The sequence below is a fragment of the Bos indicus genome, chromosome 6, assembly GCF_029378745.1.
Source record: "Bos indicus isolate NIAB-ARS_2022 breed Sahiwal x Tharparkar chromosome 6, NIAB-ARS_B.indTharparkar_mat_pri_1.0, whole genome shotgun sequence".
NCBI lineage: Eukaryota > Metazoa > Chordata > Mammalia > Artiodactyla > Bovidae > Bos > Bos indicus.
The window spans coordinates 83,982,419-84,004,443 of NC_091765.1; the positions used below are offsets into that span (position 1 = coordinate 83,982,419).

General features: G+C 38.9%; 2 protein-coding genes across 9 annotated transcripts in view; one reads left to right on the forward strand and one right to left on the reverse strand.

Moving 5' to 3' along the window:
• The window catches only part of CENPC (centromere protein C), a 93,808-nt gene extending 86,463 nt beyond the window's left edge, over nt 1–7,345 (reverse strand). For 3 of the 6 annotated variants that reach the window (XM_070791529.1, XM_070791528.1, XM_070791527.1), the window contains exons 1-3: nt 7,110–7,345; nt 1,720–1,769; nt 502–572 (exon numbers count right to left, since the gene is read on the reverse strand). In XM_070791529.1, the coding sequence (XP_070647630.1) occupies nt 502–572; nt 1,720–1,769; nt 7,110–7,127 (139 nt within the window). In that variant the 5' untranslated portion in view covers nt 7,128–7,345. The remainder of the gene's footprint in view (nt 1–501; nt 573–1,719; nt 1,770–7,109) is intronic. The other 3 variants (XR_011567211.1, XM_019962825.2, XM_070791526.1) reach the window with 2 other exon arrangements.
• A 14,184-nt stretch (nt 7,346–21,529) lies between these two features.
• Nucleotides 21,530–22,025, forward strand: part of STAP1 (signal transducing adaptor family member 1) — a 30,269-nt gene continuing 29,773 nt past the window's right edge. The window contains exon 1 of one of the 3 annotated variants that reach the window (XM_070791532.1): nt 21,530–21,752. In XM_070791532.1, coding sequence (XP_070647633.1) covers nt 21,633–21,752 — 120 coding nt within the window. In that variant the 5' untranslated portion in view covers nt 21,530–21,632. The remainder of the gene's footprint in view (nt 21,753–22,025) is intronic. The other 2 variants (XM_070791530.1, XM_019962826.2) reach the window with 2 other exon arrangements.

Sequence of the window (22,025 nt, forward strand, 5' to 3'; positions counted from 1 at the left end):
AGAAAACCTGCCATAATATATCTTTTCTTTAGGAAGGGGTGCAAATCACCAAATGTTATTACAAGCTCTTTAGAGATCTCAAGAATTCTGCACATTTATTTCCATTAATAAGATACTTCCTCTAGTGTATGATAATTATTTATAGAATTCCAGACTATAGGAATCTAGTGTGAACTAAAGGGAATAACAAATTATTCTCATTTTTGCCAGTATTATCTTCAGTATGGAGAAGGAAATGGCAACCCACTCCAGTATTCCTGCTGGGAAAACCCCATGGATGGAGGAGCCTGGCGGGCTATAGGCCATGGGGTTGCAAACAGTTGGATATGACTGAACAACTAACACACATCTTCAGTATACCAGAAGGTATATGAAGGACTGAACATGTACTCAAAATTCCTGGGAAAATATATACTGAAATGCTGGAACATATTTGCTGAATTTGATGTCAATGGACAAATTTATATTTCAGCCATCCCAATCCACAAAGTGAAACCTTACTTTTTTCTTCAAAACAGTCTATTAAGACTTCCAGTATATTCTGGCCTTGCTCTGTATTAATGTCAGGTACCCTAGTAAGAAACAAAGAAGGGAAAATGTTAATGTATCATTTCTAAAAGGTATTTGCTAATTATTAATATCTATCTTAAAAATTCCATATCTCCTTATTACAAAATGCTAATTTTTACTTAATGAGAAAAATATCACCATTAAAATCTGAGGATAAAACAAGTATTTGAGAGACCAAGAGTTATCAAAAAGTATATGAAGCAGTATGTTATTGTCTACATTAACAATTATATTCCCTGATTGAATAGCCATATCTAAAGCTGTTTTAGACTACTGCTGTACCTAAAAAAGAACATAAAACTTTTTTGAACAAATTCAATCATTCTTGAAATGCTTCTTTAATACTCTATAGTCACAAGTCCTAACAGCTCCAAGTAACACAGTCTTCCTTATATTTCAAATGCACTTTTGATTCAATACCCTTAATCTTAAGAACTAATGAATCAATATAATTTTTAATTTAAATTAAATTTTTTAATTAAAAATTATACTGATATAATTTTAGATTCACATGCAGTTTTAAAAATAATATAAAAGAGATCCCTTGTTCACTTTATCCAGTTTAACATTTCACATAATAATACAATATATTATCAAAACCACGATATAGATATGGACAAAATCACCAATTTTATTCAGATTTTTCCAGTTCTACATGTACTTATTTGCATGTTTATGTTTGTGTATGTACTTAGTTCTATGCAATTTATCATATTTGAAGATTCAGTTATGACCACAATAGTCAAGGTACTGAACAGTTCCGTCACCACAAAGATCCTTCTATTGCCCTTTAGGATCACACCCACCTTTTCTTTTTCTTAGCCCCACAGAATAAACTGCATCTTTCTGTTAGTACCATTCAAAGTCTAGAGAGCTTTATCCATAGCTGTCATTTAGTCAGAACTGAAACTGCCTCTTCCTGATCCATCACTCATCAGGCGAATTTCTTTTATGACTGCCATTTAGCCAATGCACTGTTTGCACTAATATTTCTCTGTTAATATAAAATAACTAAGATGACTATACTTAACCAATGAGCATATAAATCTTTATTTTAGTCAGAGGTAATAGTTTTTCCTTTCTGCATTTAAAAATTCCACTTTCTAAAGATGGGAATAAAAATCATCTTAAAAGCTTAAGTATACAGACCACCTGGAAGGTCGGCAAAATCTTCTTCTATAGTCATTTTTGAGATGATCCTGAAAGAAAAGTAAATCGTCAGTTTGGTGAAAAGTTAAGTTCTTCATTTATTCATTCAGCAAGTATTTGCTGATTGCCTACTATAATACTGTAAAGAGGAATTCTTCTGGATCAAGTGATAAACAACTTGGCTCACATCCACTGTTTTCAAACCTTTTTTATATTATTTCCTTACCCTGGATTTTTTTCATCGTCTTCTTCCTCTTCCTACTCCTCCATCTCCCCCTACACCTCTTCCATCATCAAAATCATACTATCTGCGCTTCCAGTAACTCAAGTTAGTCCATCAACAGTATCTACTTATTTTCTTTCCTTGTAGATCAATCCCTCTAAATAATAGTAAAGAATAGACTGGGATAAAATGACAATGAAAAAGAGAATTCAGAGGACCATCTGCCGACAAATACATATAACAAATTTCTGAAAGATGGAAACAAATGAAACATGATAATTGATGAAACAGAATAAAAGCAGAAACAGCCTAAAGTAAGCTCAGAGGATACTGTCCTGGATGAGGAGTGAATGACCAACATAATGAAAATGCAAGAAGATTCATACCTAGGAAACCAAGAGGGAAATATCAGAAAAACTGAGGATTAAAAAGTGCTAGAATGTCTCCAAATGAGAAATTAGGTAACCCCAACAAAGAAGAGGGGTTTCTCACATGGTGCTAGTGGTAAAGAACCTGCCTGCCAATACAGGAGACATAAGAAATGCAGGTTCAATCCCAGAGTTGGAAAGATCCCCTAGAGAAGGGCATGGCAACCCACTCCAATATTCTTGCCTGGAAAATTCCATGGACAGAGAAGCCTGGCGGGCTACAGTCCATAAGGTCACAAAGGGTCAGACATGACTGAAATGACTTAGCAACAGAGAAGAAGCCCCTATCAATGGAAACGATTGGAAAAAATAAAACACATGGACATGTTGAAACTGGAAGTGGAAAACATATTTGTGATAATCTGGGTCCTATCTTTTAAGTACAAAATCTATAAAGTTAACTTTTCAAGTTGAAAATTGGGTAGTAATAAGATAAACAGTATGCTTTTAAAAATAAATAAATTATTATCAATATAAAATGTTCAGTAAGCTGTACTACTCCTTGGCCCAATGGGATATAAATAATCCCACTTCATGTGAACACTCTCTATACCCCACTCATGCTCTGACATTCTGACTTTCCTAATACTCTTACACACAACTCTAGGCCACTGTAGTTTCTACTCACAGGGACTGCTACCTTGCCTTTTGAATTGAATTATTCACAAAGATGAAGACATCTCTTAAGAGTTTAAGAAACCTGAGAGCAGAGACTTTGTCTTAAGCTAGCTTATATTCTTCCCAGAGCTTTGCCAGTGTTGTATACCACAAAAACATGTTATCTTTTTGACATGTTAAATAAATAAGACTAAAATTTATAAGATAAAAGTGTTTTTCTTTAAAGAAAATTAGTGTTTCACATAGCCTATTAATTTCAGGAAGTACCTAAGGAGCAAAAGATTAAATCTATTTTACAGATAGCAAACTAAGGAACAAAGACATCTAACGAGTCTGCATTTTATCACAAGATAGAAAATTAATGCAAGCACTTAGGTCTCTCATCAGCACTCAACATTCTGAAACACTTGAGCAAATCCTTGATAATTAATGTTAGTTAACTCCCTTCCAAGGTCTAATTTAAAGTCATTCTTCTAATTTAACACAATAAAATGAAAAAGTCGTATTTTCACATTGAATGTCTGAACATTAAATTAACACCTGTAAAGTACTCTGTTCCTCTTTTAAACAGAAAAAATTTAAGGCTAAGACAACACATTCCTTCAGCAAATATGAATCAAGCACCTACTAGAGGGCCAAATGCTATTTTGGCACAGTAGAAAACAAGAGAGACAAAGTCTTTTAATTTTAAATTAAAAGTTAGAATACAAAAATTATTAATTTTCAAACACACTCAAAAACTTTCAATTTCAACTCATCGTCATTCAATTTCAGATTCTTTCATTCACTATGAGATTATGTTTCTCAAAGAAAATAATATACATCACAGCTGCTGCTGCTGCTAAGTCGCTTCAGTCGTGTCCGACTCTGTGTGACCCCATAGACGGCAGCCCACCAGGCTCCCCTGTCCCTGGGATTCTCCAGGCAAGAACACTGGAGTGGGTTGCCATTTCCTTCTCCAATGCATGAAAGTGAAAAGTGAAAGTGAAGCCGTTCAGTCGTGTCCGACTCTTCACGACCCCATGGACTGAAGCCTACCAGGCTCCTCCACCCATGGGATTTTCCAGGCAAGAGTACTGGAGTGGGGTGCCATTGCCTTCTCTGATACATTACAGCAGAGTTTCTCAAATCTAGCATTGATGACATTTTGGGCTGAATGACTCATGAGGGTCTATCCCGTGCATTTGTAGGATACTTGCAGCATCCCGGGCCTCCACCCACTGGATGCACTTATACCCACCATCCACACATTTTCAAGACAACCAGAAATTTTCCCAGGCAACACCGAACACCTCCTGCAGGGCAAAATTACACCCAGTCTGAAATCACTAAAGTACAGGAATGACTGAGGATAATCTCTCAACTCCTTTCTCCCTTTGTCTTTTATATGAGTTATGATGCAAAGTCAGATATTAGAACTAAAAGGGTCAAAACAATTCTGACTTTGGGGGGACTTTCCCAGTAGTCCAGTGATTATGACTTTGGGCTTCCAATGCAGAGGTCGGGTAGTGGATTCAATCCCTTGTCAAGGAACTAAGATCCCACATGCCACATGGCACAGCCAAGCGATGGAAGTGGAGTGAACTGTGGGAATTTGCTCCCAGCCAAATCTCAACAAACTTTCATGATCAAGTGATTCCTGGACAAGAAACAAAAGTAGAAAATCGTCCCATTCCCCAGTGGATTTGAATAAAAACTGGTAATAAAATCAAGTGCAAACACAAAAGATGACACTGGAGAAGAACCAAACTGGATCTATAAGGCATCCTCCGATCAAAAGAATAAGACACAGCAAACTGAACCAGCAGCTGCTCTTTCAGTTTCAGTGTTGTCTCTCTCCTCCTTAATCTGAGAAGCCAAGTGCAGTCAATGGGGAGGACCATTACAAAGAGAAGTAAAGAGAACTTTGAAAGGAGACACAAGGGCAATGTTTACTGAAGACTGACAGGAAAAGCAGGCAGCAGGAAAAGCAGTCAATGTGAGAACTAAGACAAGCTTCAACCAGTCTAAGCTTTCCATATTCTGAAGGGCATCATCCTAAAACTAGGAGAAATTTGTAAGGTGAGATCACAGTGAGAAAAGAAGTTGTTTATTAATAATATCATTGATATTATTATTGATCATAGATTTTAAACACATGCCAACATCAATATAAATAAAACACTGATCATGGTTTTTAAAAAAGAGAGAAAGAATGAGAAGATAAGCCATAGACCAGGAGAAAATATTTGCAAAAGGCACACCTGATAAGGGCTGCTATCCAAAACATATAAAGAACACTTAAAATGCAATAAAAAGAGGGGACTCCCCTGGAGGTCCAGTGGTTAAGGCTCCAGTTTCCAATGCAGAAGGTGCGGGTTCAACCCCTGGTCAGGGAACTAAGATCCCACATGCCTCCCAGCACCACTAACAAATAAAAATGAATAAAATATTTTTTATCTCAATTAAAAAACAAATGGTCCAAAGACCTAAACAGATACCTAAGAAGATATACAGATGGCAAGTAAGCTTGTGAAAAGATGCTCTACATCATACATCAATGGGAAATGAAAACTAAAGACAGATACCACTATATATCTGACTGTGTGTCCAAAATCTGGAAAAATGACAATGCCAATTGTGGAACAATGCGAACTCTCATTTTGGAAGGCAAAACGGTACAGCCACTTTTCCGGTGGTTTCTTACAAAAGTAAACATACTCTTACCAAATGACCCAGCAACAGTGCATTTTTCTTTAGTCAACAGTATTAAAGTGTTGGTATAGACAGTACTTTTTACCATGAACACATGCATTATTTACATTATATATAATTGTCGGCTGAAAAAAATGCACAACTTGAAATTTATAATTTTTATTTGGTGACCTTACTTAGGACCATAGCTCAGGAGAAAACTCTCAGAGAGAACTACTCCAAAGAGGTAACGGAGGACCTAGGCTATACAGGAGTTTGGGCTGGGGGGCGGGGGCGGGGGGGGGGGGGGCGGGAATCAAGTATCAAAACTACTGCTAATCACGGAAAAAGACACCTCAAGCTAATGATTTTAGTACTTCTCTATAAATGCGAAGGCGCTAGAGTCCAGACTCACATAAGTCTCTTTATCTAGGGCCAGTAGCCTGTTTCCTCCATCCTGAAGTCCCCTCAGGCACACTTAGAGGCAGCTGCAGTTTCTGGTGGCCTGAAGGTGGGTTAGATTCTGTTTACTTAAGTGGAGGGCAATAATTTTTGTCCACAATAAACTTCTTTATGCATACAAGCATATATATACAATATAAATGGGAGTTCATCAATGCTGACGATCTTGAACGGGGAGATAAAGTAGAAACTAGGAATTTAGGATAGAGGCTGCTAAGGGTTGTATAACGTATAATAACCATAACAGGCTATGAGTTCGCCAATAGTCGGATACGAGACTCAGAGGCTAAAACAACAAAACCGTAAATCTAAACTACAGAAAAGGGAATACCAAGGAGTCCAGAAACTGTCCAATAAAAATGAGTTTCCGCCCCCTCAGTCATTCACCGCGTACACTTTTAACCAGTAGCTGCCTCTCAGAAACCTGTCAGAAACCTGCCTCTTTACACCAGCAATTCTGAAAGAAACGGTCAATTTCAAGGCTTTCCAACACTACCAAGGACAGAAAATTATTGGGAGGACTTGAACTGAAAGCTCAGTCGCTCAGTGGTGTCCGATTCTTTGCGACCTCATGGACTGTAGTCCGCCAGTCCCCTCTGTCCAGGGGATTCTCCAGGCAAGAATACTGTAGTGTGTTGCCATTTCTTCCTTCAGGGAATCTTCCCCACCCAAGGATCGAACCCTCCTCTCGTACAACTCCTTGCATTGGCAGGCAGATTCTTCACCACTGAACCACCTGCTGAATGCCTAGAAGTTAGGCTAAAAAGCAGAAATCACAAGATTCTCCAAAGAGAAAGTTACCCGTCACAACTGGATTACAAAAAGCCTGAGGAAACAACTGCAAGTAAAGTAACTCTGAATAGTGGCACCCGCTCACTTCCCAACTCAAAAAATTCGCGCAGCTTCCCATCGAAATCTCCAGAAGCGACGACGCTGGCCCGAAGCTTCATTCTCCCCGCCTCACCCGGTCCCAGGCCTGCACTTACCAGCCCCCATGCAGCCATGTTCCGGCCCGGCTTCGACCGGGCAGGGTTTTAGGGCGTAAGTCTACCCGGGTCAAAGCTCTGGGCAGCCCAGCGAGGATTCAATCACCCCAAAACCAGCCAGAAGGAAACCCAGCAGTGTCCTCAGGCGAGAGACAAAGGGAGAGGGCGGTCTCCGAGAGGCCCCAAGCTACCGAGCAAGCGCGCCCAGCCGCGCGCCGCTTACTACGCAATTTAAAACGGACTGCACATGCGCAAAATGGGCTTGCCGATTCCAAAGGAAGAAAACCGTTGTGTGCCCGCCCCCTCACTTGTACTCGCCCCTCCGCCTTTTCGTAGCCCCGCCCACCCGTAGTAGCCCCGCCCGCCCCACCCAGCAGCCCCACCCTATCCTCCCAAAGACTTAACGTCTCTTGCTCCCACAGCGTCCTTGTCACTTTCTGGCTCACTCTCACTCTTTCTCACGCGGAGGAGGTGTAAAACTTCTTGATAGTTACATTACAAAGTAAAAAGTAATATTTGGAAGGGTACAAGGTAAAAAAATTGCTGAAAACAGTTAAAGAGTAATGTTTTACTGTGCAGGTTCATTAGCCACACCCTAGCCCACTTATGCCTCATCTCTGAAAGGAATAATGGTATATTAATAATAGTGATGGATGATGTATTCCCCCCACCATTATGTGGGGGGAGAGGAATTACTATTTTTGTGAGGCAGTGCTAACAAAATGATCTATGTAAGTACATACCACTTAAGTATGATGTCCTGAAAAGAATCCTAAATTAGAAGTCTTGAAACCTGCTCAGTGAACTAGCTATGTCATGTATGACAAGCTCTGGCACCATTTTGGCAGGTTCCTTATTTACATAATGGAAAAGTTAAGTTAGATGCTCTGAAGACTGAATGCTGCTGCTGCTGCTGCTAAGTCGCTTCAGTCATGTCCGACTCTCTGCGACCCCATGGACTGCAGCGTACCAGGCTCCTGCGTCCATGGAATTTTCCAGGCAAGAGTACTGGAGTGGGGTGCCATTGCCTTCAGTCGCGTCAATCGTGTCCGACTCTGTGCGACCCCATAGACGGCAGCCCAACAGGCTCCTCTGTCTCTGGGATTCTCCAGGCAAGAGTACTGGAGTGGGTTGCCATTTCCTTCTCCAATGCATGAAAGTGAAAAGTGAAAGTGAAGTCGTTCAGTCGTGCCAGACTTTTAGCGACCCCATGGACTGTAGACTACCAGGCTCCTCCCTCCATGGGATTCTCCAGGCAAGAGTGCTGGAGTGGGGTGGCATTGCCTTCTACAAGACTGACTTAGACCTGACCATTTTATGATTTTGTGACCTTTTTTATTATTTAATAAAAAATGTATCAGGGAACTCAAATCAGAAAATGGATTACCTTCTCTTAGGCAAGGAAAACGAAAGCAAAAATGAATAAATGGGGCTTTATCAAGCTAAAAATATTTTGCATGTTGGAGGAAATTATCAACAAAATGAAAAGGCCACCTATTGAAGGGGAGAAGGTATTTGCAAGTGGTACATACAATAAAGAGTAAATACCCAAAATATACAAAGCGTTCATATAATTTAACATCAAAAAACTGAAGAACCCAATTAAGAGTGAGCAGAGGAGCTGAACAGACATTTTCTAAGGAGAGCCAACCAGTCCATTCTAAAGGAGATCAGTCCTGGGTGTTCTTTGGAAGGCCTGATGCTTAAGCTGAAACTCCAATACTTTGGCCACCTCATGTGAAGAGTCGACTCATTGGAAAAGACTCTGATGCTGGGAGGGATTGGGGACAGGAGGAGAAGGGGACAACAGAGGACGAGATGGCTGGATGGCATCACTGACTCGATGGACATGAGTTTGGGTGAACTCCGGGAGTTGGTGATGGACAGGAAGGCCTGGCGTGCTGCAGTTCATGGGGTTGCAAAGAGCCAGACATGACTGAGAGACTGAACTGAAAGAAGTCATACAGATAATTAATAGGTACATTAAAAGATGCTCAACATGAAAAGGGACCCCTCCTACATTGTTGGTAGAATGTAAACTGGCACAGCTTCTATGGAGAACAATATGGAGGTTCCTTAAAAAACTAAAAATAGAGCTCCTATATGATCCAACAATCACTCTCTTAGGCATATATATGGAGAAAGCCATAATTCAAAATGATATGTGCACCCCAATGTTTATTACAGTTCTGTTTATAGTAGCCAAGACATGGAAGCAATCTAAATGTCCATCAACAGAGGAATGGATAAAGAAGGTGTGGTACATATATACAATGGAATATTACTCAGTAGTTAAAAAGATGAAATAATTCCATTTGGAGCAACATGGATAGATCTGGAAATTATCATACTAAGTGAATTAAGTCAGAGAAAGACAAATATCTTATGATATCACTTATAGATAGAATCTAAAAAAAAAGATACAAATGAACTTATTTACGAAACAGAAACAGACTCACTTAGAAAACTAACTTATAGTTACCAGAAGGGAAGAGGGGACAGGGGAGGAATAGATTGGAAGTTGGAAATTGACATGTACACACTGCTATATTTCAATTGGTAATCAACAAAGACCTACTGTATAGCACAGGGATGCTGCTCAATATTCTGTAGTAACCTAAATGGGAAAAGAATTGGAAAAAGAATAGGAAAAAAAATTGTTCAACATCTCTAATTATCAGAGAAGTGCAAATCAAAACCACAAAGACAAGTCACTTCATATGTTGGTCAGATGGCTATTATTAAAAAGACAACAAATAACATGTGTTGGCTAATATATGGAGAAAAGGAAACACTTGTGCACTGTTGGTAGAACTGTAGATAAGTATAGCCACTATGAAAAACAATATGGAGATAAATTTTAAATAGAACTATCATATGATTCAGCAGTTCCATTGCTGTGTATTTAATCCAAGGAAAACAAAATTCAAAAAAATACTAATTCATAAATATTTATGCATCTCTATATTCATAGCAGCACTGTTTACAACAGCCAAGAATGGACACTGCCTAAGTGTCCCTCAACAGATGAATGAATTAAGAATACCAGTAGCATCATTTATTGAATTCTTGCTATGTTTTAGGCATTTCAACTAGATCTCAAAACAAATTAATCCAGATTTCAACAATCGGATCATAAAAAAGAATAAAATCTTCCTATTTCTGACCACAGGGATGGACCTAGAGGGTAATATGCTATGTGAAATAAGTCTGACAAGAGAAAGGCAAATACTGTATGATTTCACTTTTATGTTTAGTCTAAGAAACAAAAGAACAAATGTAACAAGATCAAAACAGTTATAGATTCAGAGAACAAACAGGTGGTTATTGGGGGGATGGGGGAGGCAAGAAATAGGGGAGGAAGATTAAGAGGTACAAACTTCCAGTTTCAAAATAAATGAGTCACAGATATGAAATGTACAGCATAGGGAATATAGTCAGTAACTATGTAATAAAATATATTATTTATTGAATAAATTCATTAATCAAGAGTTGAACAAATTTTTTTAATATGTAACGTTTTAACAAATGTTGTTACCAGAAAAGACTTTTTTTTTATAGGAAAGAAGCACTGAAAAATCAGACAAGTCCGAGTTTCACTCTACTTCACTAATTCTACCGTCATGAACAAGTTAAACTGTAAGTTTCTCAATTCTCCTGTCTGTAAAATAGGAATAATGTTAAAGTTGTTGAAATCTGGATTAATTTGTTTTAAGATCTAGTTGAAATGCCTAAAACATAGCAAGAATTCAATAAATGAGGCTACTGGTATTATTATGGTGCTTTTTAGACTTGAGAATCCCAGGGACGGGGGAGCCTGGTGGGCTGCCGTCTATGGGGTCGCACAGAGTCGGACACGACTGAAGCAACTTAGCAGCAGCAGAAGCAGCAGCAGAAGTTTTGCCAACCAGACTATATTATATAATTTGGTCTCACACTTGAAATAGTAATACACACAATTATTTACTGAGTGCATACTGTATGGCAAGTTCTATCCTAAAAGTTCTCTGTGCAATAACTTATTTAATTCTTAGAACATTCCTATGAGAAAAGACAACTAATATTGACATTTTATAGTCAACAGAAACAGAACAGACTTTAAGTAACTGCCCAAGATCACACTACCATTAAACAGCAGAGCTGGGCATGAACCCATGTGCATAACTATGTAAAACTATGTGAACAGAATTGAGATCAGTGGTTACCAGAGGATGATGTCATGGGGGAAGAAGACACTGACTACAGAGAGTCAAGAGGGAAATTTTTCCAATGGTGGAAATAATAATTTATGTCTTGATTATAGTGGTGGTTATATGTAAAAATACATATACGACTATATGTATTTTTCAGAACTCTTAAAACTGTGCTCATTTTTAAAAGGATGAACTCTGTTGTAAATTATACCTCAATAGGGGTCACACAGAGTCGGAGGCGACTAAAGCGACTTTGCAGCAGCAGCAGCAGCAGCAGGGGTTTCTCTGATCGATCAATGGTAAAGAATCTGCCTGCAATCTCCCCTGGAGAAGGAAATGGCAACTCACTCCAGTATTCTTGCCTGGGAAATCTCATGGACAGAGGAGCCTGGCAGGCTACAGTCGTAAAACAGTGGGACACAACTTAGAGACTAAATAATACCTCAGTAAACTTAACTTGAAAAATTAAGAACATGAGAGAGAGACATACAAACCAAATGCAGTGTGTGAGCTTTGATCAGAGTCTTCAGATCAAAGAAGCTATATTAGAGCATTAAGCAACAGTGGAAAAGTAAAATATTGACCATTGTATGACCGAGAATTGTAAATTTTCTTAGATATTATAATGCTATTGTTAATGTAAGAGAATGTCCTTATCCCATTTGTTAAGTATATTCACTTAGGTTTTTCTGACAAAATTATTTTCAGATTCAAAGATTCTACCGGACTGTAACTGCCAAGTTAATAAAGTATGCTTGCAATATGCAGATAGATGGCAGCAATGTTCACCAAAAAATAAATAAATAAATAAATAATAATGTTATGCACTATGTCTTAAAGTCCTGCATTGAGCTGGTAATTTTAGAGTGCTGTATAAACTGATCCAGCATTAAGTTTCCTATGTTATTTTGGCACCAACCATTTGATTCTTAGTTGTAATTATACTTCATTATATAATACACTGCTTCTCTTAACAAGAACATAACAAATCTTTATTCTCTAGTCTCCATTTCTGTTGCCTCTAGTTTACTTCTACACAATATAACTCTTTTCTCATAAAACAGAGCTTTTGTAATTTAAAACACACTTAGATTTTCAAAAATTTAATACAGTTCTGCATTACAATTTTAACCTTGCAAAGACAAATTACTTTGATGGTACTAGGCAAAAACTTAAACAATGTACATTCATACTTGGGCTTCCTTGATGGCTCAGACGATAAAGAATCTGCTTGCAATTCTGGAGACCTGGGTTCGAACCCTGGGTTAGGAAGATCCCCTGGAGGACGGCATGGCAACCCACTCCAATATTCCTGCCTGGAGAATTCCCATGCACAGAGAGCCTGGTGGGCTACAGTCCACGGGGTCATGAAGAGTGGGACATGACTGAGCGACTAAGCACTATTGACATAAATGTGCTCTAGATACATTATTTGAATAGATCATGGGCTTCCCTGGTGGCTTGAAAGGTAAAGACTCTGCCTACAACTCTAGGAGATCAAGGTTCAATCCCTGGGTTGGGAAGATCTCCTGGAGAAGGAAATGGCAACCCACGCCTATTCTTGCCTGGAAAATTCCATAGACAGAGGAGCCTGGTTAGTTATAATCCATGGGGTAGCAAAGAGTAGGCACCACTGAGCGACTTTCACTTTCACTTTGAATAGATACATTATTTGAAAAATGCAGTTTATCAAAGAGCAGTACAGAATTTACCTGATTATATAAATATACACAAATAGAGAAAAAGTACCAAAAAAGTTATGATACCCATCCAAACAATGCTAATGGTATAGATAATGGAATAACATGTAATTTTCATTGTCTTCTTTGTGCCTTTTGCTTTTGTCTAAGACTTATGTAAGTTTACTTATAATTAGAAAAAATAAGAAATTATTTTAAATATGTATAGGAAATGATATATATTATAAACTCAAGTGCCTAAAGAAAGTTTAAACAACAAAATGCAAAAATTGTAGCTTGCTGGAAATACCTAACAGTAAGAAATTTACAAGCTGAAAGAAATAGAAAGATAAACTACAAGCAAAGTTGTAAGGCAGAAACGATGTGCTGTTTATATAGAGAAAATTTGTCAGACACTTAAAAACTGTTTTGCAAAATAGAGCTAGATCATAGAGCAACTCCAATGTTAGGATAACTTTTCCCTTATTCCTATAGACCTTGGAAAACTGTATTGATCTGGGATAAGTTACATAAATTCATGCTAGCTAATTTAGGTATTTGTCAGCTTACAGTATGGTTGGAAGGGATGGAAAAGTAATGTATTTTGGGCTTTTAGGAATGATTCCCAAACAAACACTACAGAACTGAATCACGAAGAGCCAATTGCATGAAGCAAAGAGAAAAACTGGGAAATCGATTTTAATGCTTAGTCTCCAGAAAGTCACCCTAATTACCAAACTGCCATGTCAAGGAAGCCACCAGAAGCAAGAAGTCTCCATGAGCAGGAAACATCCTTACTGCTTCTGGCTTCAGAAGCACATTGTACCTGCCCTGATCGTTATCAGAAAACCAGTGTTCCATGCCTTGACTATCAACACTCATGAAACTGGTGATCAGACACTGAGACTTCTGATAACATTGCCACAGAAAAATCAGATGCCTATAAACCATGCTCACCTACAGAAAAACCAAAGGACTGAGAAAGAATGAGTTCTGTCTCCCCTCCTCCTTGCCAATATTGAATGCAGGCCCTCTCTAATTGCAAAGAAGACTGAGAAATGTAGTTTTTAACTTTTAAGCCTCTGCAGTAAAGAATGGCACACTAGCAGGGGTTGGAATGGATGTAAAGCACCAGCCTATGGTTAACAAGGTTATTGAATTAAACCACTCTGACAGAGCAACTGTCACTTCTGTAACAGTGATTCCTTACATTTTTTTTTTTCCTTTCTGTCACAGAAGATCTAGTAGAAACCTTTTCTGAATAAAAATGACTTACTATGGCACAAAGTTTTCACCTAATCATTAAAATTAAAACTGTTTTCAGTTAGAATTAAAGTCGTGAAACATAAATGTATTCAGTTCACATATCTTCAAGATTTACTGCAATACATTGCGATACAAATGGCAATAAATTGTCAATAAACATTAAGTAAAACAAGGGTCAGAAATTAGGACGTACTAGAATGGCAACCCACTCCAGTACTCTTGCCTGGAGAATCCCATGGATGGAGGAGCCTGGTAGGCTACAGTCCATGGGGTCGTGAAGAGTCGGGCAAGATTGAGCGACTTCACTTTCACTTTTCACTTTCATGCATTGGAGAAGGAAATGGCAACCCACTCCAGTATTCTTGCCTGGAGAATCCCAGGGACAGAGGAGCCTGTTGGTGCCGGGGACCAGCCCCGGCTGATCCAGGGTATTCGAAGGAGAGATGGCGTAGGCAAAGATCAGGAGACAATTGCTTAATTAAATGTTAATTAAGGATATAAAGAGTAATAGAATGAGGATAGCTCAGTGAGGAAATTTAGTGGAGAAAAGCGGCTGAAATAAGGATAGCTCAGTAAGGAAATTCAGTGGAGAAAAGAGGCTGAATAATTCAGCCAGAAGGTAAGAGAAAGAACGACATGGTGAGACCAAGTTTCGGTGAACAAGGCCCTCACTTTATTTTCCAAAGTAGTTTTTATACCTTAAGTTATGCATAGAGGATAATGGGGGAAGGGGTAGAGTCAGGCAGCAAGCCAGGCTTTCTTCCTGCAAGCTTATCATATGCAAAAGCTTAGGTGATTTGCATCATCTTCTGGCCCGGAGGCCTGTTAACATTTTAAGACCTTTTCTTCAGAAAACTTATTTTTCTCTAAAGGTGATTGGTCAGGAGCCACCCTCCAAAAGCATTAGATAAAGTTGCATTCCTACAGCGCAAAGATGTGGTGGGCTATAACAAGAAAAAGAATTAACTCAAGGGTCCCAGGTTACAAACATTAAAGCTACTACTTACACCAATTATATTAATCAATACACTGCCAGGGACACAGCAGGTAAGGGATATGGAAACTTAGCAGCAAACATTGGCCCAACAAGTGAAAATCCCTTCACCAATACAATTTCTAATCAATCTTTTAACTACTCAAAAGAATCTGTGTTTAGACAGTTTAGAACATCTCCTGCCTCTCACAGTTGGGAGGCTCTGAACAATCACATGTGGCCGGAAAAACCTATTCAGGCAGGCTAGAGGATTTCCAAAGGAGTTTGTAGGTTGAAACACTGTCACACCCAGGAATTATTAACTGGAGCTGTAAGCTAACTCGTTTTTCAGAGAAGTAGTCGGGGACAGCCCCCCGTAAAGTCAGAGGTGTAGGTGAAAGCACAAAGCAGAAAGTAGGCAGACTCTGGTTTTGGGGGTATATGCTCGAGAATTTCCAGGGGGACTCCTGAAGCTCGATCCCGCCTTTGCGTATGCCGAGCCTCCTTCCTCATGACCTTTGTCATGGGCGGAGTTCCTCACGCTGTGATAGAATTCCAGTTGAGCTATTCCAGATCCTGAAAGATGATGCTGTGGAAAGTGCTGCACTCAATATGCAATATGCACTCAATATGCAATATGCCGGCTCCCAGCATGTTGGGCTGCCATCTATGGGGTCGCACAGAGTCGGACACGACTGACTCGACTTAGCAGCAGCAGCAGCAGAGAGGGATTGGAGACTCCTATTCAGATTTACAGACTGAATCAATTTCAATAAATTGGATAATAAAGTATTTTAGAGACCCTTACATATTGTAAAAATGTGCATTCATTCACTTTAATTGTATTATAACATAGATGACTTATAGATAACAAAGAACATTAAGATATTGGTTTTATGTGAGTTAATCCATATACTTCACTCAAAGCTGTTGAGTTATATTTTTCATATATCATGATTTAAAGCAAATTCCTGTGATGAAGATGGTGATGATGACTATACTAGTTGGCTTTTGAATATTTTCAAGAATTTTATAGTAATATAATTATGTTTGTTTATGTGCTCAGTTGATCAGTTGTGTTCAACTCTTTGTGACCCCACTGACTGTAGCCTGCCAGGTTCCATGGAATTTTCCAGGCAAGAATACTAGAGTGGGTTGCCATTTCTTACTCCAGGGGATCTTCCCAACTCAGGGATTGAACCTGTGTCTCTTGCATCTCCTGCATTGGCAGGCGGATTCTTTACCAACTCTGCCACCTGGGAAGTCCATGAATGTTATACAGGGCAACAAAAGAATCATACATCAACCAATGTTCACACATATCAGAAAAAAAGAAATTCCTGTCACAGTGGAGGCTAAGAACTAGAATCATAACGTTTTCTTCAGCTGGAAAAATTTAATAAATGGTTACCACAATCTATAATACTTCTTATTGACTTTGACTTCAACATAATCCCTGTATTGAAAAACTCAGTTTCCTGTTGATACAGAGGCTATATGAGTAACTAAAATACAATGGAACAAATACTATAATAAAAAAATTCATAAAATGCTATGGGAATGCAGGATGAGAGAGACAAATGTTCCTCTTGAGGATGGGGAAGGATTCAGAAAATCTTCACAACAAAGATATACTCAATCTGGGTCTTCAAGGGCAAGCAGGGAGTTGTATTAACAAGAGGGCAGAAGGGCACCAAAGCAAAATGTACAGTGATTGGAAAGGTATGAGGAGATGGGAAAGACCATGAGTATTAAGACAACTGGGAGTAAGCAAAGTTACTAGAAGAGAGAGTATTTTTAAGGAGTAGATTTAAAAGGGTTAGGAACGACCTTGTGATGTTTGAGCATTTTGTTGGTGCTCAATTAATATTTAGTGCTGATGAAAAAGATAAAAGAATTAAACTGGAAGGACTGAGACTTCATAAAATGTTTGAAGCAGGGAAATGACTGGCTTATACTGCATTTTAAATGGATCAGAGAGGCAAAGAGTGGAAAATAGGAGGATGCTAGAAAGAAGCCAACCCACTCCAGTACTCTTGCCTGACAAATCCCATGAACGGAGGAGCCTGGTAGGTTGCACTCCATGGGGTCACTAGGAGTCGGACACGACTGAGCGACTTCACTTTCACTTTCATGCATTGGAGAAGGAAATGGCAACCCACTCCAGTGTTCTTGCCTGGAGAATCCCAGGGACAGGGGAGCCTGGTGAGCTGCCGTCTATGGGGTCGCACAGAGTCAGACACGACTGAAGCGACTTAGCAGCAGCAGCAGCAGAAAGAAGCCAGGGCTTCCCAGGTGGTGCTAGTGGTAAAGAATCTGACTGGCTATGCAGGAACTTAAGAGATGTGGGTTCCATCCCTGGGTCAGGAAGATCCCCTGGAGAAGGGCATGGCAAGAGCCTGGTTGGCTATAGTCCGTGGGGTCGTACAGAGTCAGACGCAACTGAAGCAACTTGGCATGCATGCAGAAAGCAGCCTGTTGCAGCTCTTAAGGCAAGAAATGAGGAAGCTGTTATCCCAGAACTGGTTTGTTCAAGGTCTGGAGCTAGTTAGCAGCAAAACTGGCTTCTCTCCCTCTGCTCCAACACTTTTTCTTACCTACAAATGTATTATTCACCACTTAAAACTTGCAATATGTGTAAGAGGATTTCTATTGTAATGGTGCAGTGGTATAATGATGTTGAAAGTCGTGGACAGGTCCAACTGGATAATAATATTTCAGCAGGATTTTTGCATTTTGTCAGTTTTAGGGGGATATAATTTGAGCATTGTTATATTAAGGATCAATTTTACTTGCAAGTTGGCAAATCAAAGAAACTTACAGAAGTTGTTGAACTGGTTTTTCTTTAGTTTATTTTTTAAGTTAAGAAAGACATAATTAACTAGATGATTATTTCTCAGATATATTCCTATCTTTACATTTTTCTAGAGATATTCTTTCTCCCATGAAACTCTCTGGCCATAAGGCCAGTGACTACTTTTCTTCTATTCCAACCACTGATGATTACCAACATCCTGTCTCCTGCCCCTCTTCCTCATTTCTCAGTTCTCATCCCTCCTTTCACTTCCCCTTTGTATTATAGCTACCAGCTATCAAGAAGGTGGATTAGGTCATTTGTCAAATTAGATTTTCCTTTGCCACTCAAATCACTTCCTTAGTATACTGAAACTAAAAATTAATTATGGCTTTGTCTCAAAAAATGTACTTGGACTTATATTTTATCATTTAAAGTTTGGGGCAGCAAGAAACAGGTCTCAATATAAAGGCAAGGCAGTAACTCTGAATCTTCCTCTCCCAATTTCAGTTTCAAGCTGCTTTGAGGTCCTTTAATGGACTGGAACCTGGTGGTCTGGAGTCTGCCAATAAGAAAGTAAAGCAGAGATAAAGAGGCTGATATTCCTTGGTTTATGCAGAAAGCCAATAAAGCCCCTGCACGGGGCTTGCTCTGTTCACGAAGGCCTCAGGCGCTCTCTCAATGGGGTTAAAGAGCACAGCGCCTTCTCAAGAGGGTCTTAGATGCCCGGGCAAGAAAGTGAACTCAGCCTCTGCACTCCAGGGGATCAGCCTGAAAAAGAGAGAGAGGGGGAGAGAGAGAGAGAAAGACACGGGGACCAGAGCTCTGATGGAGCAAAGGTGTTTTAATCAACATGGTGTGGGCATATATACTGTCTTACAAGGTAGTTATTCTCAGCAAAGATAAAGATTAAAATTCCAGACTTACAAAACATAGGCGATCCATATTAGACAGAGAGAGTTGTAAACAATCACTTTTACCGTGAGATTCACAAGAAGGAAGAGGGTATTTATCACCGTATAGACTAATGAAGGAAATGCCTGGATTCCTCAGTCCTGGAGAGGCTTGCCTCTCAATTCCTGAATATTCAGGAATTAATAAGGAACAGAGGATTCCTGACAGATCCAAAACAGCACACAGAAGCCTCCTGTTAAATGCTTCCTGACAAAGCTGTTTTCATTTTCATAATGTATCTGAACACTCTTTAGTTTACTGATAATCAGTCTGTATTGCTCTACCTGAGAAGAACTTACTTGTAAATCTATGCAATTGCAATGGGTTTCTCTATAATTCCTTGCTCTATAGAACTTCTGTCACAATTAATCCTCAGACATTTCCTCTAGGTGCTCAGTCACCTAAGAATACTCTGTGGCCCAAAGGAACAATGTCTCTTTTTCTTTGAAGCTGAATAATTCAGTTTCTCATTTCACTAGAAATATTTTATTCAGACTATATATCAACTTTTTTTAAAAAACTTAAGCCAAATTTAATGGAAATCCAACCACTCATATTTCCTTGGGCCTCCTGCCCAGATTCCCCTAGATCTCGACCTAGGAAATGCACTAGTGCCCCTAAGACTCCAAGTCTTGAATAAAAACAGCTCAAATAAAAATTTCAGGCTTATCACTTAAAAGCAATGAGATCCAGATAACAGGAGAACTCACTGTTCTGAGGAGTTCTAAGAAGCCAGTGGGGCTCAGTGGACTCATACTCGTGTGGAGTGCCAGTCAGGGAAGATTCCAGGTATCTTCTGGTGGGTTATTGCTTGTATCTTGCCAACTATACCATGCATGTGAATGAAAAAGTTAATCAATAGTACATCTAAGAAAGAAATGGAAAACTTTATTCAAGCCAACCTGAGGATTATAACCTTGGGAACAACCTTTCAGAAAGTTCTAAGGACTGTTCTGCTTATTAGAGATCAAAACACCATTATATAAGTTTTTGAGACAAAGAGTTTTAGGTCAAAAACATATTGACAGTTTACACATGCCAGTACAAGCAAGTGGTGGGTCATCACACCTCCTTACCAGATTGAGAAGGAAGGTTATCTCCCAGGGAGGCCTGATTAATGCAGATACACAATATTGAACACACTGAAGGGGAGAGAAGAGGCCCAAGTGGGCAGAGAAAAATTTTATGTTTAAATTCTTCTTGTCTGGCTATAAAATAGGAATTTTATTTCATCATACCTCATTTTGTAGACAATCTGATTCCTCACACCTACAGCTAAAGGTACATTAGAACCATACTGGTGGGGAAAACCTCATGGTCTTTCCATTAGGAAAGGAGGCTCAGATTGGAGATTCCTGTATTGCTTTGACTGATGAGAATAGGCTAGTCTAACAGGGAAGAATGCTTAGGGCTGCATCCTAGACCTCAAGCAACTCTGTAATATTAAGGGTGAAATAGCAAATGGTGGAACCTCTCAAGCCCCCTGCAAAACAAATGAGATATCCTTCCTGTGTTCCTCTCTCCAATCATTCTTTGCACAGTGTTGTACCAAATCCAGTCTCTCAAGGACCATTTTCCACAAGCAAATAATGAATGCATTTGGGCCTCAGTGTAGCTCTATAAATCTTACTAGGTAGCAGTACCCCATCTATGCATCATACCATCGGTGATCCTCTGCTTAGAAAGCAAAAAAGAACAAAATATAAGCTTGAAAATTTACAGCTTTCTCTGCCAGAGATATTTTTCCAAATATCCACTGGTAAATGACCAACTCAAAATATTGATTGACAAAGAAGGGAAAAATATCACATTCCCATAACTGCAGTTTACATTTAGTGAACCATCAAAATGGGTGTGGGATAAATAGCACCATTCTTCTAAAAATTTAAACAAAGTTCAGTTCTGAAATGCGGTCCTCCCTTGCTATCAGTAGGTGATCAGTTCCAGGACCCCCACCGATACCAAAATCCTTGAATGCTCAAGTTTCTTATATAAAATAGCAGAGCATTTGCATATAACCTACAAAATCCTCTTGTATACTTTAAATCATCTCAGTTATTTATTATACTTAATACAATGTATGAAAATAGTTTTCAAAACATGGGAAATTCAAGTTTTGCCTTTTGGAAGTTTCTGAATTTTTTTTCTAAAATTTTCTATGCATAGTCAATTGAATCCATGTAGAATCTGGATAGAAGACCAGCTGTACCTAAAACAGAATAGTATTAATACAGTTATCCTATGAAGTAATTTTTAATGAAGTGGAACTAATTCAAGTCATGTCTTCTTGGGATAAAAATGGGCAGCAACAAACAAAAAAGGTGGGAGAAAACAAACATGACCTTGGTGTCTCCCTGAAAGTCCATAATCTCCACATCTGTTCTTTTCATCCTCTGGTGATATTACTTTTCTGTTTATTTTGCTATTGTAATTCTAAACACATGTAGTTTCCTGAGAGATTACCCTCTCAAAGTTGGTCTACGCCTGTTCTTTCTTACTTCACAAAAAGTAAAGAAAAAAAAGTATGCATGTGTCCTATTGGTGGTTTAAACTCTTAGCTGGCACTTCCTCTTTGAACAGTTGCCCTTTGCTCGCACACAAGGGAGATCTCATTTTGTCTGAAACTGGATAAAGTTGAAACAAACCACATATCAACGAGAGGGTATGATGGCTAAGAAGCCCCCGAAACCAGCCCCTCGCAGGATCTTCCAAGAAAGGTCAAAGATTACTGCTCTACCCTTGTACTTTGAAGGTTTTTTATCAGTTAAACGGTCAGAATACCAGGTAAGTCCACAGATGATCATATTAAGCTAAAAGCTTCTGATTTAATATAAAATTTATTTTATGGTGACATGATGAAACAAGGGCCTTCTTGTTTCTGCTAGAATTGAACCTTCTTTCCTGAGGTAAGAAATATGATCCCAATTTGCATAATTTAAATACAACATATGGCGTGAACTCATATGTGTGTATATATGAGTATTATGTATAATAAGGTTCTAATGTTAAGTCACTAATGTAAAAAAAATTCCTAAATTTCCAAAAAATGTATTTAAA